The sequence below is a fragment of the Rhea pennata genome, chromosome 23, assembly GCF_028389875.1.
Source record: "Rhea pennata isolate bPtePen1 chromosome 23, bPtePen1.pri, whole genome shotgun sequence".
Lineage (NCBI taxonomy): Eukaryota > Metazoa > Chordata > Aves > Rheiformes > Rheidae > Rhea > Rhea pennata.
In genome coordinates, this window is record NC_084685.1 from 7,183,591 (window position 1) to 7,211,357 (window position 27,767).

The 27,767-nt window shown below is 44.4% G+C and overlaps 1 protein-coding gene across 1 annotated transcript in view; it reads right to left on the reverse strand.

The window, feature by feature from the left end:
• The window catches only part of CSMD2 (CUB and Sushi multiple domains 2), a 325,353-nt gene that overhangs the window by 111,083 nt on the left and 186,503 nt on the right, over positions 1-27,767 (reverse strand). Inside the window, exons 13-20 of the mRNA XM_062593772.1 lie at positions 26,503-26,685; positions 15,966-16,292; positions 13,738-13,932; positions 11,134-11,272; positions 10,018-10,205; positions 9,440-9,628; positions 9,056-9,172; positions 2,396-2,611 (exon numbers count right to left, since the gene is read on the reverse strand). Coding sequence (XP_062449756.1) covers positions 2,396-2,611; positions 9,056-9,172; positions 9,440-9,628; positions 10,018-10,205; positions 11,134-11,272; positions 13,738-13,932; positions 15,966-16,292; positions 26,503-26,685 — 1,554 coding nt within the window. The remainder of the gene's footprint in view (positions 1-2,395; positions 2,612-9,055; positions 9,173-9,439; positions 9,629-10,017; positions 10,206-11,133; positions 11,273-13,737; positions 13,933-15,965; positions 16,293-26,502; positions 26,686-27,767) is intronic.

Consider the following 27,767-nt stretch of genomic DNA (forward strand, 5'->3'; position numbering starts at 1 on the left):
AATTAAATTCACCCAGCTGCAGAGGGTGAATCCCATCACACAACTAACCTGCCACATACTCCGCAGCTCGGAAAGGGAGGAATTGGGTTGAGAAACAGAAGCAGAGCCTGGCTCCTCTGGGGGAAAAAAAAACAAACAAAAAACCCCCAAACCAAAACTGCTTCGGGGAAGCTAGAAAATATTGTTTACCTCCTTATATCGGACTTCACCTTTTAAAATTGTCATAAAGGAGCCCCCTTCAGTACACTAACAGGTCTGGTGTCTGCGTCTGCTATAGTCAAATGAAGATGAATTGATCCGAATGGGATTTCTGCTGCCTCTACATTACTAATCCTGAAAATGAATGTACACAGCATCCTGCTTGGGGAATGCAAGAGAACATTTAAGCTGCTAAACGAAAGGTCATGTAGCATTATGGCTAATAGCCAAATGTATGTCTTTGGCCACAAAACATTTTGAAGGAAACCTCTTTTGAGGGTTAGTTTTTGAAATATAACAGAACTGCCAAATACAAAGTACGTACACATATATCAGTAGGAAACTAAAAATATAACTGACTTCCATTTTCATTTCTCAAAAAAGGAAACAAGTCCCTAAAAACATTGAAAATAATTACAATTCAGTGGGGGTTTTTTTAAAGGTAAAAGGCCATTTTCCCCCATCAAAATCAAAGTTAACTGGAAATTTTCTGACTAGTTTCCACAGGGTATCATATGTGATCTCTGATTTCAGAGGCCAGAACAAAGGTATCTGAAACCAGCTCTTTGAGCACAGCGGAAGGGTTTATCTGCATCTATGGCAACAGCTCTGTCCATCGAAGACACCAAGAACATCAGCATCCAGCTCTGCAATAAAGAATGGTCACTTCCCTTTCACATCAGCAGACAGAATTTGCAGCTCTTGCCCTCAGGACTAGACAGGTATGTTAAATACAGAAAAGAAGAACAAGAGTGTGGTAAGTTTTTGCTTGTTCGCTGCCTGTTCTCCCGAACGGCTTATTGGGGTACTCAGGCAATAATGACTACATTTTCTGAACTGTATGCACAGGCAAACACTTTGGCAGTCATTTGTAGGAATTAAGGTTAAAGGACACAGTTAAACACCTTGTATTCTTCAGGCAGAGATTATACAAGTAAAGTGTTTATTTGCAAGTGTGATATCTATTTTGCATAACAAATGTAACATTTTATGAGTCCCTCTCCAATTGCACCATGCACACAGCACTCTTCACTGACAAATTCTGAGGATCTGGGATTTCATTGGAAGGAACTATATTTTCTGTAATAACAAACAGTTTGAGCCAGCAGGGTAAGTGGCTTAGTTTAGTCAGTACAGAACTGAACCTTAGAGGTCCTGGCTCTATTTTCACCAAAAGCTCTATGACCGATTCTCCTTCCTGTATCCTGCTCCTGGCCCTCCAGCTTAGCAGAAATGCTTGGAGCAGAAGCTCTCTCTCATGGATGCTTGTCCACAGCTGTCTCCAGTTCCCCAGCACTACCAGTGGGCTCTTCTAAATATGGCCTAGGTTACACAAGGCACACGTTACACCTAGGACTGGCTGAAGCCAGCAGCAGAGGCTGGGTCACTGGAGGAGCAGTTTGCGAATGGCCATCGGCGTCCAAGTAGGGCATTGAACCAGAGGAAAAAGAAACGAGGACACCAGACGGACAACGGGAGTGACCAGCTCTGCTTTGCTCCTTATCCAAGAAATCCAGATTGCTCAAAGCTGCCTTCCAAAAGATCCCATCTGTCACAGCTTCCCATGCTGGAAATGCTGTACCTATTGCAGTCATTTTCCTTTGATAAACAGAGGAAAGAGGGATGACATATCCCAAGAAAATTCAAGATCAAACTCTGTTCATAAATAGAGCACAAAAATTGATGAGGTGAGAAGGGAGAGGACAATAAACACCTTTGTAGCAGTATTTAATTCCAGTGGGTTCAATCCCTGGCTGATATCATGCAAGACAAGAAAAATGCAATTACAGAGACATGTTCATTCCTGCTAGACTTCCAGAGATCAGAAGTCCAAGAAAAATTAACAAACAAGAGGCACTCAGAAATGAGTGCAAAACCAGTAACAGCATTTAAAAATACTTTTATTTAGAAGGTATATTTAGGGAACACACCCTGTTCAGCTTTTGGTCATCCACTGCAGCTTAAGGCAGACAAAATTGCTATCCCTGTCAGTATTGGGCCTGAAAAGAGGGTATTTCTTGGGACATCCAAAGAACACAGTGGTTTAATGCCAGAGCACTTTACTGGGGTGATTACAGTAGTGTGTAGAGAGTAACCTCAATCACATGCACTGCATCAACAGAAAATGATTTCCAAGACTTGCACTGAAGCAAGAAGGAAATGAAACGAGTGAAGTCTTTGCCCACCCTGATCTTACCAGAGAAAGTGATGTTGAAACCCTCGTAGGACATGGAGAAGTCTGAGATGAAGCGAATTTGAGCAGAGAAGTTTCCAAAGAGCCCCGCGCTAAGCGGGGCAGGGAGCCGAGAGCCAGTGAGCTGTTTCAGCGGCTGAGCAAAGCTGCTGTTCTCGGTGATGAGCAGGTAGTCGTGGCCGTTCTCCAGGTGGAAAGTATGGAAGGTGAAGAACACACCTATGGGGAAGGAACAACAGAGATGGGTCCCCTCAGCAGCGTTTCTGCGGCACCCTGAGTCCAGAGCCAACCCCCCTGCTCTCCCTGTGAGGGCACCAGCGGTTATTCCTGGTTCCCCACAGCAGCAGCTCGTCTGGGAAGAGGCAGCGCACTGCAACACATGGGCACCCGCAGGTTACAAACGAGCAAGAAGAGAAAGGCAGAACAAGGTGCAGAGTACAAGGCCTAGACCAGAGCAAGGCAATTAAAACCTTCGATTTGTTTGCCTTTGTAGCACAGAGACAACCCAGCACAGCTCAAAGAGCGACAGCGGCATGAAGGACTGAGCCTAGCAGTGTAGAAGATTACTGTATTTAAAAAATCTTTAAATCGGTTGCAAGAAGCGCAAGAGCTGTAGTTGTGAAAAAAAATTCAAAATGAAACAAAAACACTCTGGAAGGAATTTATACCTACAAAAACAGGGCTTAGGCGAAGGACCAGGGAGCTCAAAGAGAGGCTTTGCACACCTTCCTACGAGGGGACCGAACGCTGCTCCTCAAGAGACGCACGGGCACGGACCACTTGGGCACCCTCAGCCCCGGTGCCTCCCGGGCAATGAAAGCCCCCGTCCCAGGCGAGAGCTACATCCTGCGACCACGCAGCAGCGCCCAGCACCCGCGTCAGGCCCGGGCGCAGCCCCGTCCCCCAGTGCGTTGTCATTTCTTGCCGGACACCCGTTCCCAGGAGGCTGCTCCCGTGCGAGGCGCAGGGCAGGAGCCAGCCGTGCGGCCGAGGACGTGGGCAGGCTGCTCGCGGGGGCCGCTGAGCTCGGCTCCCACCTTCCGTGGAAAAATTCTGGAAGTAAAGCTATCCTGACACTCTTATTATCCACATCATACTGACAAAAATAAGTACCGCAATAGATCCAGCTACGAAAAGAATCAGCCAAAGACATAAAAACTGCTCTTCTCTTCTCCCAAATTCAGTTTCAATAATTTGAAACATTTAGGCTGGAAGGCTGTGACCTTGCTGCATTTGTAAATGAGCAAGGAAGGAGTAACAGATTACTAAAAACATCCTTCACACCTACAGACACAAATTAGTAAGTACTTCAAGATTTTGCAAAAGCCTTCAAGCTAGGTGATTTCCACACTGGAATTCAAATGCAATTAGAAACACTTATTCTCTGGAAAATAATTCTGCCTTTGAAAAACAGAAAATGCCAGCAACAGCTTTCAGAAAGAAAAGCGAGGTGGCATTCTAGATCAGAAACCCCGTCACACAAAGTTAGCAACCTAAAGCAATGCGTAGCAATAAAAAAGCCTCTTAGCATTTATATGGTTTCTTTCACCCATGGATCTCAGCGCACCTCCCAAGCACGGGGCAGGCTCCAGCACCCCGGCTCGCGCCGATCTGCACGTCACCCTCCTCTTAATCCCCCTGAGCTCAACAGGGCTGTTTGCAGAGAAGCCCGCTGTGTTGTAGGCTGGTCTTCCTTAGTCACAATCCGCTCACTACCTCTTCACACAGGCATCAGGAGCGCCCAGTGGCACGATCACGTTATTTCATTTAAAGTACTGATTAACACCGCAGACACCGTTAGCCTGGGGAGACCCAAGAGCTGCCTCGCTCTGCATCCCATCTCAGCCAACACACAGCGTCTGCTGCTTCCAAAGCAAGCACAGGAACCCTGTAAATAAGCATCAGAGGGATAATCTCCCCCTTGTTCCTCATTAATTTCTAGAGATCAGGGTGAGACTAACCTAGAGACTGAACGAAGCCCTGGAGCGTGAGATTTAATGGCCATCCTAGCAGGTTTTTGTCAGAATCAAATTGTAGCTCTGAATATCCCATTTATCCCTAACTCTACCCAATGTTTACTATTCACATGTAAGCAGATTCTCTCCAAGGACTGAAGGGCACAGAGGTGGTGTTGGCACAAAGCCTTTCCCATGGAGCTAGCAGCCAGGAAGCAGCGCGGCCCACGGGCCACTGAGCTGCCCAGTTCTCTGCCCAGCCTGGTCCCTGTCCAGCGGCTTGGTGCACCTGACTGGTATTCACAAGTACTTGTGCAACTTGGTGCTTAGTGAAGACTGAAAGAGGGCTTGTTCTGGTCACAGACTTTGAATATTAATTACTTCTTTATTTGCAGGTAAAGATTATTTGGAGCCTGCCAGAAAATTTTTAGTTCGTTTCCCTCTGGAAAATACCAAAAAGGAAGGAAGAAAGGAAACTGCAAAAAAGAATAATAAGAAAAATAAATCATTTAGAAGTTCTCAGATTAAAAATCAGTCCTTTTTTTGCATTTAAATATCTTTAAAATTAAGCTGCTTTTAAACTCAAATTGTACAGCCCATTAGTCCAAAAAGTAAATCAGCGTCTGCAGAGCATAAAAATAACTCTTGTAACAACTACCTTGTTTCATTTAGGAGACTCGTGGGCTGCTCACGTGCATGAACTTCATAAAGACCTCGAAGGGAACGACTTGAGATTGGCTTTTATGTCGCAGAACGATTCACTGCTCTGTTGCTGAGCCGGCAGGGAACGGTCCGGCACCCTGGGAGTCAGAAGCCCTGAATTTTACTCCTGGTGCAGCCAAACAAGCTGCAGCGTTTACAGCCATGGGAGATAGCAGTGTGGGGCTGTCTCTCTTCATGAACTTACTAGAATTTAACACATTTCAGACATCTCCCCGTTCATCAAATTTGGCTGAAACTAGCCAAAAGGGCCAAGAAGTTATACAATATGACAGCACTGATAAATGCACTGCAAAATACAGAAAAGAGAGAAGGAAGACAAAGGAAAGAAAAGCTGTAAGAACTTAAAAAGGAAAAGCAGGACAGAAGACTGAGCTTGGGCTATCAATTCTTTCAGTAAGCACAGAAAAGGAGTCAGTAACCCTCTCAGCAACGCCGAGATGAAAGGAGCCGCCAGTGTCAGTGTCAAGCCCCAAGAAAGAGGTGTACAGGCACCTCGTGCCAGTGCTATTGGCACAGGAAGGATCACGAATCTGTGACTCAAATTGTGGCAGATGGATAACGAATCAATCCATCAGTCAAACTCAGAGCCCTGCTGTCAATAGGGAAAAGGAGTAATAATCAGCATTCATACCATAGGATTTAGGTAAGAGAATAATATTAGGAACTTCCAAATGCCAGGCAAGATACCAGATCAGCACAGCAGGGAAACAAATTAGGTTGGGCTGAATCATTTCATCCTGTAGAAAAGTACTTTTTCCAGAGATCTGAATTCTCTGTGTTGAATGTCGTGGCTGCCAATATGAGCTAGCCTGGAAGAGCTGGTCATTTTAAGTACCAACTCACTCACCAACGTAAAAAAAATTGTCTCTCATAGTCAGCCTCTGGATAACTTCCCTGCAACAGCACTGCTCTCGTACATGAGCATGCTGACTGCTGACAGATTATAGGCAAATCAGAATAAAACGTTGGTCAAGATTTAGGATGCGCTGTTGGGAAAAAACACTGCTGTGAAACACAGAAAAGCCACTAGTTCAGCACTTCATCAGAAGTTGAAACACGGGCTGAAAGACCCCGACAAAAACCCAAGCAGAAGCCAAGTAAAGCTCCTACTAACACAGAGAAGGGAGCTGTGGGGAGATGCCTGGTTGCAGGAAGTCTGCACTGACCTGAGCTGGGAGACATCTCCATGCTCAGTGTCAAGTCAGGAGCCTGCCCTGAGCTCTCCTGCAGGAACCGAATGGTGCTCGTGGCCTGGGACGGCAGGAGTGCTGCAAGTCCTGCAGAGAGGCGTTTGCAGACGTGGGGACAGAAGCCTAAAACTAGGACAAGAAAAACGAGGTGCACTGGCAAACACTCAAGTGATGCAAGTACATCCCTTGCCTGTTAACGTTGCTCATAGCAGAATTATTCAAGGTTCTGGCTTTAATGAGCACCAAAATTCACACAGTGATCTCCAAGAATAGGTAACAGAAAGACAAGGACAAAACGCAAAGAGAACACCGCAGCGCAAATGCGCCTGGGCTGAAGGAAGCTCAGAAAGGAGTTCAGTGATGCTTTTTTTTAGGCCTATTCTGTTCTCCAGGGACTAAATTCATTCCATCTCAACGGCTACTGCTCTGACGTGGGATCACTCTGTTCCATTGCACTTTAGGACCGAGAAGATACACTGCAAGAATGCTGAAAAGGGCTGGGAGACGCTTGTTGCAAGGCGTTACACAGCACTAACACAGCAACGGCTAGGAAAGCAGAGCCTAAGAGAAGCAGAACATTGCTGCAAGAGAAAGAACGTGTATGTACCTGTACGTGTGCATACGTACACTCCCCCAACACAGTCCAGCACCTAAATAAACTCCAGCATCTTTGACAAAGCATTAGAAAACTGGACACCTTTCTGTGTTTGCGTCCCTCTTTCATTACACTGGTAAATAAATGAATCGCCTGAACTACGCAGACAAGGAAGCAGAGGTTTCCTGACAAGAAACCTAACTCCGTTCCAACTTATTATGACTGTCCAACGTCCTCTATGCATCCTCGCCTCTCCCTCTAACCTCTAACTGTCAGTTGCAGCTTGCCCAGCCCTGAGTGTGCCACAACCGCACGCCAGGCCTGGCGCAAAGCGTCCACTGCAGAGCCAGCGCCTGCGACGGCCACCGCGCCACGCACGGGGCACCCGCGCCGGGACAGCGAGCCCACTGCGGGCTGCAGCAGCGTCACTGACCACAGCACAGGGCATGGAGAGCCATGAAAGCATCCACCCAAACACGACGATATGAGCGCGCTCCTTGTTGTCGGTGTAGATGAGTCTCTTACTTTAAACACTTGGATCTTTTTCTCAGAATCTCATCCTCACCTTTCCTTCCCTCTTTCCAGCATAACCTGATAGGCAAAAATAGCTGAAACTCTTGTCAAACGCCTGGACCCTAAAAATTCTAGCTGAAATCAGCCAGATTTACAGATAAGCTCATGGTTTGATTTGCTAATATTCAGTACTCGCAGCCAAGGCTAGAGTTTTTCAAAAAAACCACAGAGGCCTCAGAGTACTAAAACTTGTACTAGCTTTTCAGAGAACTCAGTATCTAGCTTCTCTAAGTGTGAAAAATACACCTGTCCTGTTCAAAAATCCAAACTCTTTGAATAACCTAAAACTCTGTCACATCAAAGCGGTCTAAATGATGTGCAGAGAAGTATTTCCAACGGTGCTCTTCCCTGCACTACTTAACTGGCCACAGCAGGATCCTTCACCAGACAGGGGAAAAAAACCCTGGACTTGTGCACACATATCCCCACCACTTGGAAATGCACTTTTCCTGAAGCCTTGCTTAGTTTGGTCAGAAGATTTTCTTTTGATGTTGGCATAAAGCACACACGCCATCAGAATTACACTTTATAAAAGAGTGTCAGTTTGCCGTGTTGTGCTTAGCTTAGCAACAGGATACTGCAGTGTCTCAGCGGAAGAGCTGAATCCAAGGCAGAGTAGATTAATGAAGAGTGGATTGCTGCTACTCAACAGAATACTTTTCACAGCATGTGATGGTTCCCTTAATGCACTGTGCTGTTCATTGACAAGTTTATATGCTCTAATACAAATGGGTATTGCAAAATTGGTTCATGATAGCTCCCATTGTGCTGACATCCGGTATGACTAAGAAGAGAGAGTTATATAAGAGAGCATAAAATCACATAAAGGGTATAAACCCTTCATGCTTACCCCAAGTAGATACTGATTGGATTAGGAAAAAAATCCTTCTACACTCGCCCTCACGCATAAAACTCGCTCCCTAATTGTCCATGATGCAGTTTCTGGCAATTTTCCACCACGACACACAAGATCGGCCTATGTTGCATAGGAGGCTGAACTAAACAGACCTGTAACTTCCATCTCTGGTGAAAATACACAAATACTCCTAGCTAGTGGGCAAATGAGAGCTGCAGAACTAGGACAGAGCTGGGAAACTCAGTTCTGTCCCACATTTGGAAATGTTTTACCAAATGCTTCCCTCTGTAAAATGTCATGCAGATAATGAACCATCACTGCAAAGAACAATACGGGAAAAAGCACTATTGAGTACCAAATACTTATGCAGTGACATTACTGGTTGTTTCCCTTCTGTATGACATTACTAGTGATACTGAGTATCCAAAACATCATCTAATCTTCCAGGGAATACTGCCACAAAGCTCTCTTTCTAAGCCTGAGGGTAACTCCTGGCACAAGCTCTCAAATCTGGAGCCATCTTTCCCTCTTAATCTTAATTCTCTCCATTTTAAAGGGAGTAAAACATAGGACCATAAAAACCTTTACAACTTGTCCAGAAACAACATTTGGCTGGTGGCAAGAAGGGCAGCTAGCCAAGCAATGGGTACTAATCATCACTGCCTTAAAGACAAACTCCTCGTTTGCACAGGGAGCACCGGCCTTCCACAGACTACCCTCCTCCGGACCCAAATCCAACTCTGAACCTACTTCAAGCTAAAGTTTTCTCACCTTTCCCATGTGATGTTTCTATTGTCCAGGTGCAGTTTAAGTTGTTGGGATAGAAATCAGGGAAGCCTGGGGATAAGATAGTACCACTGGAACCACGAATGTAACCTCCACATAGAGCTGTAAAACAAATAAATAAATAAAAATAATCCAAAATTTATCATTAATTGAAAGACAGCCAATCCTTCTGAACATCAGCACAAAGCCCAACCCATCCAAATACACTGATCAAACATTACTGCACCCTTCAGAATTGCTCTTTTGGGTATGTCTGACAATCATGGGAAAAATCGCAGTAAGGCAAGAAGCTGCAGCCTCTTTTCCACAGCAGATCTGCAAATTCAGTGTTTACTGTCTCCTGCAGAAGTTTTCTTCTATGGTCCTTACCCTCACAGCTGGGCAGTGGCCGGCTCCACTGGAAGTTTGGCTCACACTCCAGGGCTTCGCTGTCACTTAGGGTGTAGCCTGAATCACAGCTGAATGTCACCAGTGCGCCCACATAGAAATCATTGCCATGGCGCTGTCCGTTTACAGGGATCCCCGGATCCAAACAGTGGTCGGACTGGAGCTTCACAGCTGTGGCAAACAAAACCATTCACATCAGACCCCTTAGCTGGCTGCACAGGTGCAGTTATCAGCCTGTGAGAAAGCTCACTCCTTCTACAAACTCAAAGTCCTACTGATTATTCCCAAAGTGAGAGGATGAAATGGACAGAGGAAATCAGCTCTGCTTGCTTCTATTAATTATATTCTATAGATGCTAAAATAAAAATAAAACCTCCTAAATAATTAAGATGGTCATATAGCAGAAAGTGCTGCTGACCTGTAACAGCTTTGCATTCTCAACACACATCAGTGTAATAACACTACCCGCCTGGCAAAGGAGAGAAGCAGCTCCAATGGGCCTCTGATTGAGCCCTTTGTGCTGTGGAAAAGGGCAAAATTACCTGAATAACCGCACTTACTTTCATATCGGATCTGAAAGCCTATGTCAGAGTGGCTTTTGTCAGTGGTGAAAAGGAGGTAGAGGTAGTTGCTGGTGCTGATGAGGAACTGGGGCACCTGAGTCCCATCATAGACACCTATCAATGGGGAAGAGTAGGACCGGCCATCTCGCACTTCCAAGGTGTCATAATTCACCTCAGTCTTAAATCTGAAATGGACACAAGAATACCACTGTGAAAAAAAGGTATGTAAAATTTTTCTATATTGTAATCCCGAATAGGCCCTAATGACTAGACTGCAGCAAAGGCCATGTGATAATACATAGGCCCGATTCTACTGCTTGATCTTTGGTTGACATTTTAGGGTTTTTTTCTGATCTTGCATCTGCTTCATCTGATGTGGTAAGGTCTTTGTGTCAACAAGTGTCTTATGCTATGTGAATCTCTTCTGTGCTGCGTAAGAGAGAGGAATAATCCAGTGGACCAGGTTCAATTCCTGCCACCCGAGACAAGTTGCTTTCTCTGTCAAAGCCTTCATTTCCTCCTCTGCCTTTTTCTACTGCAAGTTCCTTAGGGCATGGTCTCTAGCGACGACCATAATGGGACCTGTATTTACAGTGCAAGTGCACATGGTCCTCAAAATCTTACAGACATACTCCTAGCTAGCTATGAGTGCAATAACAACAGTAATTTCTAATAAACAGTTTTCAGATTTATACACACAGATTCAAGAAAGTATAACCTGCTTGAGTTGTGAAATCAAGGGGAAGCCAGGAGACTAAATATTTCTCAGTCAGGTGCTCCCAGCTGTTGCTTCCCTGGCAGACTGAGCACAGGGGTGCTCAGCCTCTGAGTATTCTCAGTGTGTCTAGAACAGCACTGCAAATTAGCAGGAGTCAGTCAAAACAAGAAGGGAAAATCATCATTTTCCACATTTGTTTTCTTGAATGTTAAGTGACTTTTAATATCTTGCAAGGTGTTTGGAAAAAAAAAGCACAGGGAGAAACTCAGTGCAAAACACAACAGTTCATCCCCTCTTTCACTGGGGGTGGCTATAACTCAGGAGCCAGCAAGAAGACCTGAAAGCAATTGTTAAATGTGTGAATAAAAAGCTTTGTAAAAATCCACAGTGACCACCTGTCAAATGTGATCTTGATGGGGTAGCCTGGCTGGGCTTCCACGACCCACGCGCAGTTCAGGGAGTCCTTGTAGAATCCAGGCCAGCCAGGGGACAGGATGGTCCCGCTGGGAGATGTGAGGTGGCCCCCACATGGTGCTGAGGAGAAGACAACACAAGTCAGCTGAGAGGCATCAGGCAAGCTGGATGAAGATTGGACTTACGCATTGCTAGCGCTCAGTGCTTTTCCTGCAACACAGTAGCTTTTGTGCATTATTGTTTCTCATATGTTAAAAACAACGAGAGCAAGTGAAATAGTAACACTAGCTGGGAAGAAAATGGCATTTTGGATCAAGCTTAAGACGCAGCAAGGTGCTAATGTATCTGTGAGAGAGCTGGCAGTCTGACTTTGTGCAGCAGCTCTAAGTGGAAAAGGTACACCAATAATTATTAGATATAACACCAGAGAAAAGTATAAGGTGAGTTTGGATTTAAGTAGCTGTAGGTACAAGAAAATCTTTCATATCTGTGGTAACTGAGTCATGTCTTTTCTACCACAAGGGACACCATAAGATTGTAGCATTTGCCTTGTGCCATCAGCAGAAGCTGAAGGCATATTATTATCCTTTCCGGGGAAAGTACACTGGATTAGATGGACCAGAGTTGCAAAATCCTACAGCTCTAAGCAACTGCAACGTATTGTCTCTGGAGATATTCAAGGCCCACCTGGATGCAACCCTGGCTAACCTGCTCTAGGTGACCCTACTGAGCGGGGAGGATGGACTAGATGATCTCCAGAGGTCCCTTCCAACCTTACTGATTATATGATTCTATGATTGTTCTCCAAGTAATCAAAGAGAGTGGAAATGCGTGCCTATTTCTGTGACTCCGTGCATTCCCTCTGCTCAGCACCTTGCCGGCTCTGTTGGCTATTTTTTCTTTAGATCCCACTGGGTTCACTTACTCGCATGGGACATCCACGTCTCCAAGTGGCAGCCAAACAAGGTGACCTTTCATGGGCTCAGGGGGTTTTCAGCAAGCAGACCAAGCCACCGTCTGCACTGGCTTCCCCCCAACACTCACAGCCAGGACTCACAGGAGCCCTCTGCACACAGGTTGTCAAAGCAGCACCAATGCTGGGGCAAGTCTCTACAAACAACCTGAAAAAGGTCCCTTCCAACCTCAACCATTCGGGGACTAAGTGGGGCTTTGCATAAGGGGAACAGGGCTTCAGACTCAACAACTTGCCTTGCCCAGGGCACAGAGGGCTCATCAACCAGTTACCACTTTGGTTTGCAAAAGGCCCTACTGCTACAAGTGGGACTTTCCAAGGCCCTTTGGTGAGGCAGGTATTTATTTGAACCTTTATCTCCTTATATCTCTGTAAATCTGGGCCTAAAAGCTTCACTGCTGCTCTGAGAAGATGCCAGATGAAAGTCAATTGATCTAAACTGGATCCTAATCAGTTATTTTTGAATAAGAAGCTCCTTTCTTCCTCCAAAGCTAGGTAAACTCCTGTTAGGACTTCTATCCCTCTTTCAACTCTTTTTCAGATCTCCTTCTTTCCCATTAATTTTTTTCAAGCACTAAACAGTATTTTAGATCCATAAACTTCCTCTTTTTTAAAAAAGGCTAATTAAAATGTACACCTAATTGAGTGCACACAGAAGCGTGAGTCAAATAGATAACCACTGTGATCACAGAGAAAAAAGCTCAAGTTAATGGCATAAGGTTATCAAAGCTTTCAAAGATAAAAGCTGATAAAAAGTGTATTATTTAATATATGCTTCCTTTCTACCAGATAGAGATACATAAACTTAAAGGCTCTTTCTGACAGGGAATGGAAACCCTGAATCAAACCTACAGATATCTTATCATCAACTGCTTTCAAAGCAAGAATACAAGAATATAAAAAACCAACTTCCTACTGCATAAAAGTTATTGAACATAAGGGATAACTTCTTTTAATTTGAAACACTATGGAATAGATCCTGCACTTTCCACTGCTGATCTCTTTTTAAAATGGATGACGAATTTTTCAATATTACAGTACCTCTGTAATTCAAATTGTGGTAAATATCTGTGCATGGCATCAGTTCTCTGAGAACAGAGGGGAGAGGAAGACTTCATTTCTAAAAAGTACTTTTTATTTCACTTCTGTTTTTCAGGGTAGAAGCTTTATGGACTTTAAAGGACTAGGAAAAGTTTTGAAATCTGTATTAAAGCATCTAATTCAACCCATTTCCCCCATTTCTGGGTGGAAACTCGCAGTTATAGACTCACTCACTCACTGCAAAGAGCTGTGAACTGCAAAAATTCTGGCTCTCGACTGCCAGAACCCATTAAAAGGGAATGAAGTACCACACAGACAAAAATACATTGAAGATGACTGTGCCCGTGCATTTCTGTAGCAATGAGTTCACTGTAACAATCTGTACCTTTTGCTTCTTCTGTTGTATAAAGATTATATATTATACATGTATCAAAAATCAGCACCGAAAAAGTTATCTCCATGTATCTTCCTTTCTCTGTTCTGCTGTTTTTCCCAAGGATTGCAAGGACCAAGGGGTGGTTTGCCCTGATGCATGTATGTGCAGACTAGAAGAGAGGATGTCAAAATTTACCTTCGCATCTGAGCACTGCATTGTTCCAAACCACGTTTCCTTCCTTCAGGATGCAAGTGATGGTTTCTGAGCCGTGGGTCCTGATGAAACCCTCGTCGCAAAGGAAGGATACAGAGCTGCCCAGCTGAAGGCTGTCACCAAATCGCTTTCCGTTCACAGGCACTCCAGGGTCAGGGCATTCATTATGCCTAAATGCTAGAAGGGAAAGATAAAAGGATGGTGAGTGACTTGTTTCCCCTGCCTCTGACCAATCGGATAATAAACATGTGGGACCACAAACTTAGGAATTAAATAGTATTTTCACAACCTTGCTATGGAGACAAAGACAGCAGCATGAATTGAAGTTGGCTATGGTTATCCCAGCAAATCTGGTGTCGCACACAGACAAGTCAGCCCACGGCAGAAACCATGTCCTGACATCTTCTCTAAACTGCTCAGACACCCAAGTACGTGGCCCCATAGTATAACTGTACATCTAGCTAAAGTTACATTTTTCTGTTCCCTATCTATACTGCAGCAATGTTCATTTGCAACCTCAGAGACTCTAGAAAAAAGTCTGCAGAATCCCATCATTTTCTCAGTAATCTTTCATATATGAAGAAGCACAAATACTCTATACAGAAAAAGATTGCAAAAAACTCTAGAAATGCTACAGTGCATGGAGGGATTGTAAATTAACCATTAATGAGGAAAAATGAAAGCTCTGAGGACCTGAGATTAAAACTAAGGGTCATCTAACTGTTCTGTGTTTGTCTGCCATAAATGGCCTTGCTTGTCATCATTACTAGGATAAAACGAAGAACACACAGCAGTTACCATTTTAGGTGTTGCAAAGTTAAACATGGAACAGCACAGGTACAGAGCTCTGTTTAAAGGACTGTCCTTTTCCAGCACTTAAAAATTAGGACTGCCAACCAATCACAAAGTAAATTTACAGCCTTATTTTCCCATTAAGTGCATAATTGTGTACTATATCTTCATATACTATGAGACAGTCTTCAGAGACGAGCAATATATGAAAGATTAAAGTTTCCAGATTAATTACATACACATAAACACACAAACTTTTAGTGCCTTCAGTGCACTTGACCAAACTCAGGTGACTTCTGGATTTCTGGCAAAGCATCCTTACTCTTTTAAGATCTTGTTATACATAGAGCTAAGAGGGGAAAAAAGACTTAGGAGCTCCATTCCAGCAGTTCAAGAAGTCAAAACAGATTAACTCATATGTACTTAAGAGTCATTTACAACAACAGAGAATTTAACTTAAAAATGTCTTCCTGTGGGACAGAACCACAACTCCCAACACAGGTATTTAACATATCAAAGATTCATCCTGCAGAGCACCACCAGCTTTCTGTATGAGGTGTCTCCTCCTAACTTACCGCACCTAGGACTTAATCCTGGGTATGTGATACTACCACACACAAGTTACCTCATCATCTGATGAGCCTTTAGCTCACTGTAGTGTGGCAAATAATTTCCCAAGACCCCTGATTTTTTAAAAATAGAGGATTTGCAATCACAGCTAGAAAGGCTATTAATTTAGCTGTGCCACTAAAGGCTGTTATAACAAAGTCATTTATCATTTCTGCTGAATAGGTTTAATAAAGCTCTTTAGAAAATTACAGGACAATGCAAGGATAAAATTACTATAGCATTCATTTTGAGATTTGAACACTGGACTTAAAAGAAGCAAAATATATATATATATATATATGTACGTATCTCTACATATTTCCCTCAATCCTCAAAGTTTTGCATACCTTCAGGTGTCAGCAAATGATGGCTGATTAACACAGCCATCCGTGATCTAACAGCACCCCACAATCTGCATCAAGCAGCCCGCAAAGCATCCTCTCGCCTCCATGAGCAGAATGGAGGCACAAGGAGGGAAGTAGAAAGCCCATCTCACACAGCAAGCTGGTAGCAGATCTGAGAACAGAAATCCTGATTGCATCAAGCACAGACAATCCATGGATAAATATTTTCTGTCACCACTGGACAACTAAACTGAACAAAGAGAATTTGTGCAACTAGCTCTAGGCTTGAAAGTGGTGAGTGGTTTGGAGCTCAATTACCCAACTGTAAATGCAAAGTAATTTCTCTGATATTGAGACTTGCTCTGGAGTTGCATTGGTTTTAGTGAGATCAGACTCTTACCTGTTCTTTCTTGACAAAAATTTGGAGCTTGAAATGAAAACCAGAAGAGAGGATTCTGCACTTACTAGTGAATGTTATATTGAAGCCTCTTTTCTCCATGGAGTGGTCGGTCTGGAACTCCAGCCTGGCAACGTGACCACTGCTGGTCAGAGAAGAAGGGATCTGGTTTCCTGAGAAGGTCCCCAGCACTGGAGATTCAGCAGTCCCACCATCCTTCACGGCTAGGAAATCAAACTGAGGCTCCACATCAAAATCATTGAAAGCCAAGTGAATTCGGCTTTCGGGTTTAGCTATAATTAACCAAACACAGTGCAAGCTGCTCCCATATTCTTCAGGATAATTTGGTGACAGCACAATCCCAGATGGGGTAGTGAAGTTGAAAAAGCAGGAAACTGCAATGAGAAATCACCATCAATCATGCAGCACAGTGCTCCTACAAGCTGATCTATCATGTTTCCCCCCTCCCTTTTATCCCTGGAGCTGCATAATTCCTGCAAACTCACAACTGCTCTGCTTCTCAAAGACAATTAAGGAAAGGAAGGTCTCAGTGCTCCATTCACTGCTGGATGTCAGTGATTTATTTGCATAGGGAAGAAGTGCCTTCAAAGAAGTCTCCAGTCTCTGATTTCAGCCAATTTGCAGTTTTCCAGTCCAGCACAGTACTGTCTTCTTTTTTTAATGGTGCACATCCCATACATTTCTGCTTTGTATGGGCTTCATGCCATGCACAGGGGAGCAGAGGTTTGTTTTACTACAGGAAGTGTGTGTCACTCAAGTGGAAATTTGGTACTTGGCAGGTGAATTCTGCTCCATATCACTGAGAAAAAGCTTACACAAGAATCAAATGCGACTGCAGCTAGTGCATAATAAAATTAGCATTAAACAAGTTAGCTTTAGCATCAACAATGTTTTCTGTTGTGGCCAGAACTCAGCACAGCCCAAACACTTGATGTGACAAATCAACTCAGCTTGCTTCAAGCTGAGCTCCAGATTTCTCTGCTGCTAACAGTACCCAAGTTATTTAGTCTCAAGTACTAGACAAATTGCAGATGCACTTTTGAATGCAGTGCACACTTCTCTGGAGTTGCTTAAAACTCATGCACAAATCTGCACTTTTATTTTACTTATTTGCTGAAAGAAATTTTCACTCATGTTCAACATACGTAAATGTGCACATGGGCAGTCCCACTGCATTTAGAGAAAACGCAGACTATCCCTACTGTGCATTAAATATTTGCAGGATATGGCTATAATTTGTCAACTCCTTTGAGAAGGAGCTGTGAGCCAATTTGCCTTTGTCCATTTCCTTGGGCAGCTGTTTAGACCTGTGTCAAATGAGCCTTGAAAAATGAATGTTAGTATTAGGTTTTGATAGCAACTTTGCTGCTTTGTGCAACCACAGCAGCAGAACCTTCCTGGGCCTCTCCCAAGTGTCCCGTACCTGTGATTTGGGACAACACAAAGCAAGCGCTGGCCAGCTGCAATCTGCAGCTCAAGTGCCTGGTCAGCTCCCTTTCCCATTTCAAATAAATCACTGACTTCTGCTGCGCTAGCAGGGCGCCAAGAAGAGGTATCAAACTAGACCGCTGTTCTCACGAACGTAATTAAAAGCAGTCTTAAAATCAAGTCGAGGGGAAGAGTGCATATGAAAAAATCTTTGGCTCTCAAGGGTTTTCAATATATACTGTATTTCAGCTGACAAGGTCCATTAGTTTCAAAAACCAAGTTACTATCTAATAGGTACCTACCCAATGCTTTTGATACTTTTAAGTATGTATGAAATACTCATCTTGCCCCAGCATGCACCCACCACATGCCCTTAGTAAAATGCGTTACTTGGAACATACATTCTCACTAATTCCTGGCAAAAAGACATCACAAGGAAGATGAGACGGTTTTAGTTGGGCATTCAGACAATTACTTGGTTCAGTGTTCACCCTCCCTCTGTCTTCCTTTAGCTTCAACACTTAACAGTTTCAGATCAAGTAAGATGGACATCACCATGATGTTATCACGGCTAAGCACTACACAGTCCATTCCCTGCTCGCGGTAACAAAGGAAGCAGATTAAAGACAAAATTTGCAGAACATCTTCAGGATTTTAGCTCTTTACTAGATGCTGAAATATCAAGGGATGTTGTCAAATAATTCTATCAGCAAAAATGTGGCACAATCTGCCTAGAAATATCTACTGAAAATAAATACATTCGCACACAGAGAAACATCTTAGCAGCTCCTCACAGGAGCTAGGCACCTCCTATGGTTTTGGAAGTCCAAAGTAGTAAATCAGCGTTCATGTAGGACCTACAACATTACACAGCCAGTAACAGGGAGGTTACTGTGGTATAATAGCTAGCAGAGCAATTATACTCCAAGGCTGGTGGTTCATTCCCAAAAATAACAACAAAGAAATTGCTGACAAAAGAAAGAAAAAGGGTGGAGAGAGGAAAGACTTTAAAGTTCACCTTTGCTAGGTAGAAGGAAAGGACAGGTAAGAACTCCAAAAGCCAGCAAGGAAGTAAATGAAAATCTCCATTTTCCACAAAGGAAAAGCAGCGCAGGAGATGTCCAAGCAGCCAAGTCCCAGGCTGAGGGACACGGCCGCTGCTGCCAGAGCCACGCGCACAGCTCACGGCGAGGGCCCCCGTCCCCATCAGCAGGTCGCGGGCACTTACGGGAGTGCCCCAGCAAGCGGGACTGATCCAGAGGTTCGCTGACACGGCCACGACGTCTGCGATGCTGGGACCTCATTGCAGCGTGAAAGGGGGGTTGAGCCGGGGCCGCGCCGCTGCTGCGAGTCTGCGCGCTTCCGCCTCCCTGGTTTATCGCAAGTGTTTTGCTGAACGCTCGCAGAAAAGCAGGAGTTGTTTAACAGTACGTCAAGGACAGCGAAATGAGAGAGGACAGCGGAGCTAGGAAAGGCGGCAGACAGCCGAGCGTTATCTGTCTCTAGCGCTGCTTCGCACGTCACACACGGCACGGAACAAAGTGCCCCCGAGGAGCCAGCAGTCACGGGCAACACGGCGAGCAGACAGAGGGGTCAGCGCGGCAGCCTGCAGCCTGTCACTCCGGACCACCGAATTAGAAATATCCCTGACTTGCAGCCCTGGAAGCTAGGCCACTTACTTAAACAGTATGGTTATTCTTAAATGTTACGAGAGGACATTTTATTATGTGTGTGGGTACAAAGTTGTAAGACCATATTGAACCTCTGTCAATAATTATTAACGATCAAGTAAAGCAAAGCAGTGAGAAAAATGCCTTTATTAAATACAGCAGAATAAATCACAACACAGCGGAAACAGTAGAGTAACCAAGAAAGCCAACGAGATGCATCATTAACTGATGAGCGCAAGATGTTTATTCCAGTCTTCACAAGCATTATCAAGAATTTGCCTTCACTCGGAGCAGTGAAACAGTGAGGAGACAGCTCATTGCCTCTCGTCCTAGAAAGCCAAGTGGCCCACTGTCCCAGCGCAGGACGCCTGTGACCGAAGCGAGCGCCGTGTTTGACAGTCATTCTCCTCCAGCACAGCTGTTCGCTTCTGCTTTTTCAGCCAGGAGCTATTTCTGCACTTGCCTAGTCAAAGCTCAACTTGCTACTCCTTTCTCTTTTTCTCCCTTCAACAGATCCTGCTTCCACACACATTTTCACGCCTCTCCTGGGAGGAACACCACGTCCCCAGACACTTCTCTGCATGTGAAAATCCAGGGTTGAAAGCAGGGAGAGAACATACCTGCAATTCATGGGAATGGGAGAGGCACCAGATTCAGAGCTGAAAACAAAGCAAGGAATCACTGTAATGATTTCAGTCTCCATAGAAACAGTAATAAATCCTGACTTCTCTCTCAGTTTTTGGATATCATTCCCACAGCCTCTGAGAGATACTAGAGAGAGAGCTTGAGGATAGTCACAAATTTTCTGCCTTATTTTCCCTTTTCAAGAGGATTCCTCCTCTCATCACAGTTTAGTGATAGACTGGACAACCAGGACCTCAGCAGGAGAGTGGTTAATAGCTGGCATGCCTCACTTTGGGAAGCACATGTCCCAAACAGCTCCCAGAGCTGGAAGCTCAAGGCACAGTTCCAACTGTGAAGCAAAGTGCTTTACATTTTGTATTTTCCTATTTCTGTCTCTGCTATTTCAGTAAACATATCTGCATCATAAAGCATTTTCATTCTTAAACCTGTGGCACCAAGAGGGCAACGGGAGGCAGGCGAAAGGAGTCTGGAGCAAATATTAACCAGAAAAGGGAGAAAAATTCTGATATTTCAGAGCAACAAACTTTAGCTCACTCTCTGATAAGAGTAGCTGTCACTGTCAACATGCAGCTGACTGGGGGAGAAGAGCAGGATTGCTAAGAAGAATGAAAATGGGCAGAGTTTGCGTATCAGGTACCAGGGAAAACGTCACCAGTGAACATGAAACAGGTCGTATGGGAGCCCCTATGCGTGTGGAAGAGAGCTACAATACCAAAACAGCTTTTGTTTCTACCACCCAGAACAGGAGCAGTGATTGGGTTACCAGGAATAAAGTAAGTTTATTAAACTTACTGGAAGATGCTGATCCTCACTGCAGCAGTGTAGGGCTGCTTGTCTGCCAAGGTGTCAGCAGCCATCTGTTATTCCGGAGGTGCTCCAGGCTCCTGCACGAAGACAAGACCCTTTTCTGTGCACTCATGTTTGTTTTTAAAGGGAACCTCTCCTCCTCACTGCTGTTTGGATCTGCAGCCTCTCTTGGGAGTCTTTGATGGTGTCCATAGAAGATGGAAGTTTAAATGTCACTTTTTAGCAAAAGCCCTCAAATAGTCTAGCATTAGGAATGTTGCTAGTGGTCGTCTTATGCACTTCTCCTCTTTGTTCCTTCATGGTTTAGCAGAGCATCCTTCCTCTGCTGCAACACTTAAAGTTTTCTGACAGCTCCCAGCAGAACCAGCCAGGACTTGATTCCCTGTCTCCACACCGTGCCGCAGTCTCTGCAAACTGATTGCATTAGAGGTGGCTGCTGCAACGCCTGAGAAGGCCAGGCACTCCAGAAGCATGTCGCTGCAAGTGGAATGAAAGCTGATGCGCACTGGAACTTAAGTACAGTAGAGGCTGTGCTGAGCAGAGGTTCAGCCACACATGAAGCTCTGGCAGTGGGGAACAATACCACGAGACTTAAAGAGAAATCTGTACATACCTACTCGACCTGCAAATTGGAAATGCACCAGTACAGCCTTCCCAAACATCAACCCCAAACATAAAATATTGAGGTGAAATGCATTGTAAAATGTGGTAGACATAAAGAAACTTCTCTGTAGACCAGATTAGAGATGACATCAGCATCCACAACACACTGCTTTTTTTCTGAAAAATGGAGAAACAGGAAGGAGATAGATGACCCCCTTGCCCAATCAAGCAAAGTCAAGGATCATTTCAGGGTCAGCCTCACGGAAAGAGACAACACACCATGTTGAGCAACCATTCAGACACAAGGAAGGGCAGAAGGGTCTGGTCAACCAGCCTACAATAACAGGACGATCCTTTAAAAGTCACAGGAATGGAGAACTTCATGGGGGCTATACCAAAGAATGGCTAGGGAGTGCAAAGGAGGCAATTATAACACCATCGTGTAATTAAGAAGGTGCTTAAAGTGCCTTCTTGCCCAGCACAGCACTTATATATGTCTACTTAAGCAAACATTTAAATCTCAGTGCTTTGATGAACTGGGGCTGTAATGCAGATCAAGAACTTTGAGGAAAAGTGCCCTGCTTAATTTTAAGAACGGAATGGTCTTACACAGCTGCAACCCTGAAACAAGGTTGTTAACAAAAGCTACAAATCCCACAGGCATATAGAGATCATGGTAATTCTGCCTTCATTTAATTTGCTTCTTTACTGCTGGAGAAAAAAAAATTATAAATGTTTAGGTATGGATAACCCCTCGCTGCCTTCAGCACACTGCTGTATGGGTTAACTACTCTCACTGCTGAAAATCTATTATCTTTAAAAAAGACAAACTTGTTCTATGCTTTTATCATCGCTCACTTAAAATACACACTGTTCTCCAAATTACTCTTCACAGGGAGGGCTCCATAGGTTGCAGTGAATAGTGGGCAGGAGAAGAAGAAAAGAAAAGAAAAGAAAGAAAATAATGACCAATTGACAGGTTAATTTAGAGCTAAATGAAAAACTTGTCAAGTGATACAAAATTACATGGTTCTGCTCAGTACATTGCTGGGAAAACATCTATTGCACTCTGCATTTCTGGCTACTAATCCTGCAGGTTTGCACCAGACAGAGCACACAAAAGGTTAGCTGCTCAGCTCTGAGCCAAAATCTACACTTTCTGCAAAGAGCAGCTAAGATCATATTCCCCAGGTATAACAGATAAATACAGGATTAACAAACAAGAGTAATTTTCACTAAGGAGGAAAGAGAAAACTGAGGAATATTTTATGTAGATATTAAAGAAAATCAAATGTTTAGAAGAATCAGAAAAATGAACAAAATCATAAAACCTCTGAAGACGACAGTGTTAGTGAAGCGTATCTACGTGCAAGGACAGCGGATCCTGGACTGTGTGGCCCACATGGAGCAAATTCAAAGATAGCTATCAACAACGCAAACGGTTTCCTCCGTGCCGAGCTTGGGCCGGAGAGCGCAAATCCCCCATTCTGAACAACCCACTGACAATTGTCCAGTTTATGCTTTGCAGCATAAACGCAGGTGACAGCAATAACGAGCTAATATGCAAGGAGAAACAGGCCTGTGGTTGAGGTTTTAAAGTGACAGGAAGGGACAAGAGAATAATACTGCTCCAGAACCAGAGAAGAAAACATGCAATTTAACGTTATTTCAACTGGAAATGCTTTGGGACACGGCCTTCTGGTCTGTACAGAGGAACGTTATGAATAACTACTGCTCTAAGCAGGTCTGTAATACAAATAAAGATAATGATAACAAAATGCAAAAAATAATAGAAACTAACAGAAGTCTTAAAGCAAGGCCAGAAATCATGGCAACACCTTGACCCTTGTATCTAATACAGAATAACGGACATGAGCCCTGGAAGACTCTGTAAGTGCCCCAAGAAAGCACAATTCAAATGACAACTCCTCCATTTAAATGAATAAATAAATAACGCACAAACACACACACACATATGTATGTACTTCCTCCAACTTTATAGCGTTTCAGGCAAACCACACCAAGCAGATATCCCCCCCCACCAAGCTCACTGCAGAAGCACCAAAGCCTCAGGCCCCAGCTTTGCTCAATGCTTTGCAGTCTGAATCCATGCACTGTTTTATCTCACTGTTATATTTATCTTTAAAACACTTGTGACGGGTCCAAAAACCTCACATTTTGCAAGTCTGCGAACTAATCATATCAGAAAACAAACTGGTTTCAGAAACAATTCTCCCAGAGCAACTTGTAGAGGATGGTTAGAAAACAGTACAAACTTTGCCTTTATGCAGTGAGACAGTTACGAAGGACACACACTGTTGTGAGAGTTTATTCCAGAATTATCTACCACGTAAAATGACAGCATTGCTTGGCGCAAGTCAATCCTTCAGTTAATGGTGCAGGACTGAGAGCTCAGGAGTGGTACATCACTTATCTGCAGGGGGTGTGAGAGGAGGAAGAGGAGGAAAAAAGGGAAGAAGTACTGCTAGAGTAGCCACAAACTTCAAAAAACCCTCCAAGCACTACTCCCTGCAATAGGGATTGTCGCTCTTCCTTCCCTTACCAAGGTAACGTACAAATTATAAAACAGATTTTAATTGTAGAAAATGTTCTGCAGCAAGACTTTTGACTGCAATTGGTCACATAAAATTCAGATAATGAGTTTTTCTCTACCATTCATGAGTACGCTTAAAGAGCGATTCAAACCACATCTGTGAAAGTCAGGGCTCTACCAAAATGCCCTGCTCCCCTACTGTATACCTATCAAGGCTTGTGTATGTGAAGAACTCACCTGCTCCCTGTGATACCTGTCATTACGGGCTAGGTCTCCGTTCTCAGCCACAGGTAACTGTAGACTTCTGTTTGATTATCATATCGATTACCAGTTCCTACCATCAGAGTATAAACTTCATTTAAGCAGCACAATTGTTTCCCTTAGGTAACATTTCTCTGCATGGCACCTCCTAAGCCCATTTTGCCCTCCTTAAACTCTTCCAGAAAACTGATGATGGCTCTGTAAGAAAGCAATGGCTTGGATTATGCTGGTTATGAGAACTGCATTAGCCTTTGACTGATATTACAATTCTGTAATTTTGCAAATGCATATGTTAGAGTGAACAATAGCAGCTACAAAGCTGATTCGAGCACCAGGAGGTGCTAGAGAACCAGGGGGGTGAGGGAGGGAGGTCTTCAGCACCCACTCATCTCTGGTACCCAGACAACCACACTGCACAGAAGCAGACAGCACATAAGCTCAAAGCACACATACAGATGGATAATCGCATTACCCACCCAGTTACAGAAAGACAAGTTCCTAGGTGCCAGTGGAGTTGTTTCAAGCATCTTGGATCATCAGAGATAATCTAAACACACACAGCAAGGCCAGGGACACCTTGCTCAGTAAGGAGTTGGCAGAAGGCATGCATCAAGAAGTCTAGCAAAGTTTCTCAAGTGCCCCACGTGCTCACCCTGAATGGTTAAGGGATGCAGTGACAACAAGGAGGATGAAGATGGAAGGTCCGTTATCACGAAGGCACAGACAGTCACAAATTAAGAACCATTGCAATAAGCAGATGTGTTACTTAAATGGTTTGTTTTGCTTCATCATCAAAGCCCCAGGAAATGAGTTCTCCACAATAAATACTGTCTGCTCATAAATCATTTGCTCAGGACAGCAGGATGCACCATAGCACACTGTTTAATCTCCTTCTGCATTTGTCACACGTTAGTAACCAGAATCAGAAGCACTGAATTGTGTGCATATTCCAACTAGCAGCACATAAATCAGGTTACCTTATTTTTCCACCTGATGCCCAATACATTTAATGGTCTCCCAACATTTAGAGAGCTGTCACTAATCCCACTACAAATTTCATGCCAAGTTACACATTTTGTCATGTCACCTTTTCTGATTCACGCACACTAACACGGTGCTGTCTAGAATAAGTAAACCTGAAGGCAGGGGAGTAAAAAGGTAGAGGGGGCTATGAAATACTTTTTGCACTATCTTCGTATGTTGCCTTGTTGATTCATAAGCATTCAAAGTTGGAGGACCATAGAAAATAGAGGATGATGGAATTATTTTAACTAAAAGGTTATGCATGGGTCATGCTTTGCATGGATTTCTGGTCATTGGTGGAATGAGGCTTGATTTGATGCCCCCATTCTGTATCTACCTATGGAAAGAAATCTTACTTTATGGGAATGAATATAAGCTTCCATTCTAATAATACAGTGACCAAATCACCTCATTCTGGGCACAAACAACAGGTATAGCCTTGCTGGAAACTGTCAGGAAGAACCTCAGCCAAACCATCTGCTCTTCTTACAAATGTATTTGAACCTCTGGTAAAGGAAAAACAAGCTTCTGAAGCTTAGCACTGAAAAGGTCTAACACTTCCCACTGCAAAGATAACCAGGGAAACTGTTTTTCTCATTTAGTTGATTTTCTTATAAACAAAACCAAGTAGGGAAAAAGTCAGGATAGCTAGCAAAGGCAAAAACTTAGAAAGAAATTGCTTCCTTTCCCCAAGTACATGTACAGAAATGCTCAGAGTCTAAATTGCAGTTTGAAAAGGCAGAAACTTGGCTGAAACTGTTTTTTCCACATTGCCCCATAAATTGCCAGTGCAGGGACCCTAAAGCTCAGACACACGACTCCTCAGGAACCCAGATTCAGCTCTAAAGTAACAGGTTTACTTACTTCTTCCAAGCAGTATACTTTCTTTGGTACAGACAAAACCCTGCTTATACTAAAATGAGCATTTTATAGCACAGAATCTGACATCGGAGTATACATTTATCTGCAAAGTGAACACACAATTCTTAAAATTAACATTTCTGAGTGAGTGTTCAGCTAATATATTAATTCAGACTGCCCAATGCCACGAATTAAGGGGAGCAACTTCAAAGGACACTTAGACAATTAAAACCCAGTGAGGACTATGCACCTAACTCCAATTTATACCTTTGAAAATTTCATCCTCAATCACACCTGAGACCGTAATATCCTACCTCGGCTGAGGTCCGGCAGCAGGGAGCCTGAGCATTGTCAGATAACGAAGGAAAATTAAATGGCCAAAAATAGTATCAAGCTCAATGGATTTTCAATTTATTTTTTTCATCTGAGTATCTGCGTTGGATAGAAAAATATTCTACCTTCTCTCCAAAAGGAACCTGATTGCAAACGCGGGGAGGGCCAAGGGGGTACCCGGCCCAGGGCCGGGCCCGGCCCGCGCTCGGACGCTGCTGCTCCCCCTGCACCTCCCCTTCTCTGCCAGGAACCATCAAATCCAACCCGCCCCCGGACGGCAGCCTGGGGCCGCCTCCCCCCCGCAGCATCGCCCCATCCCACGGAGAGCACCCGCACGCGCCGTGTGACCACCTCACCGCACCGTCCAAGCACTTTAGAGCCGTCTCCTCTCCGACTTACAAACACAGACTGGTTTCTGGGCAGACCACTGGCTGCTCTTCTGGCACGTAATTGTCTTCTGTCCCTTCAGCTCGAAGGCAGGCTGGCACTCGAACTTCAAGCTGTCCCCGTGGCGAAAGGTGGAGCCCTCCCTTCTGCCGTAGGCTGGCACCCCCGGGTCGCCGCAGCTCCCTTGGTCGATCTCTGAAAGAAAGCAGAGCAGGAGCTGGGGGCGGCTCTTGCAAACCCTGCTGCGCGTCCTGCCCCACGTGCCGCGGGTCGGCTCTCGGGCAGAGCCCTCCCTCGCCGGGCCGGGCCGGGCCAGCAGCAGCGCAGCGGGAATCCCAGCCACGGGGATCGTCTGTCTCGACACGGGAACGCAGCGCGGTGGCGGAAACGCCCTGCTCCGCAAGTCAGACCCACGGCGGGACAACCAGGCCCGGCGCTGGCCACCAGCCACAGCGCAGAGGAGGAGCGAGGCCTGGGCTTGGCGTAACACTGCTGCGCAAAGACTGAGACGAGCGACTCCTTTGAACATCTGTAAATTACGCGTTTGGCAGCGATTCTGCTGGTCGTCCATTAGAGTCACCTTGGAATGATTTAAATAATTGATTTTTATAAAATATTTCCAATTGTGCACCTAAGTATAACAGTGCTCCAGCTAAAGACTGGTGCCTGACGTCGCCAAGTATCTAAATATTTAATCTGTAGTACCTGAGAAATGAAGCATGCAAATACTGAGCAGCTTTGTGGTAAATTTGCTAGGGAAAAGCAAGTGCAACACTGTCAAAATAAAATAATTCATTTTAAATTTATTTGAATACAAGAAGCATTAAAGATTCACAGCGAAGGAACCCTGTCTCCATCAGCACTACTCCAGGCACAAGAGGAAAAGAACATCTGGAAACTGATACTTAAGTCTTTGCAATGTAAGACTTTTTGCTAATGGTACATTTAATATTATTTTAAAGGAAACGGGACTTCACATTTGGACTGGCAGACATATTCATTCCCCAGAGGCTGCATTTTAAGTAAGTTTACACCAGGAGGAAATTGTATTCTGATATGTCCTGCAAAACGAAGCATAGAGTTTGTTCTTCACAGAACAGCAGAGCATGACCCAAGCTGAAAATCTGCACTGCCAAGGGACCCCTCAGAGATGGAGATCTCTGACCAGCAGGCTACGTATAGCACTGGGAGAGATACTACAAGCTTCCCCCTCAGAGCACCTCAATTTTGTGCTTCCCACATACAGGCGAGAGCACCTCTAGCAGAGTCTGGCCTGT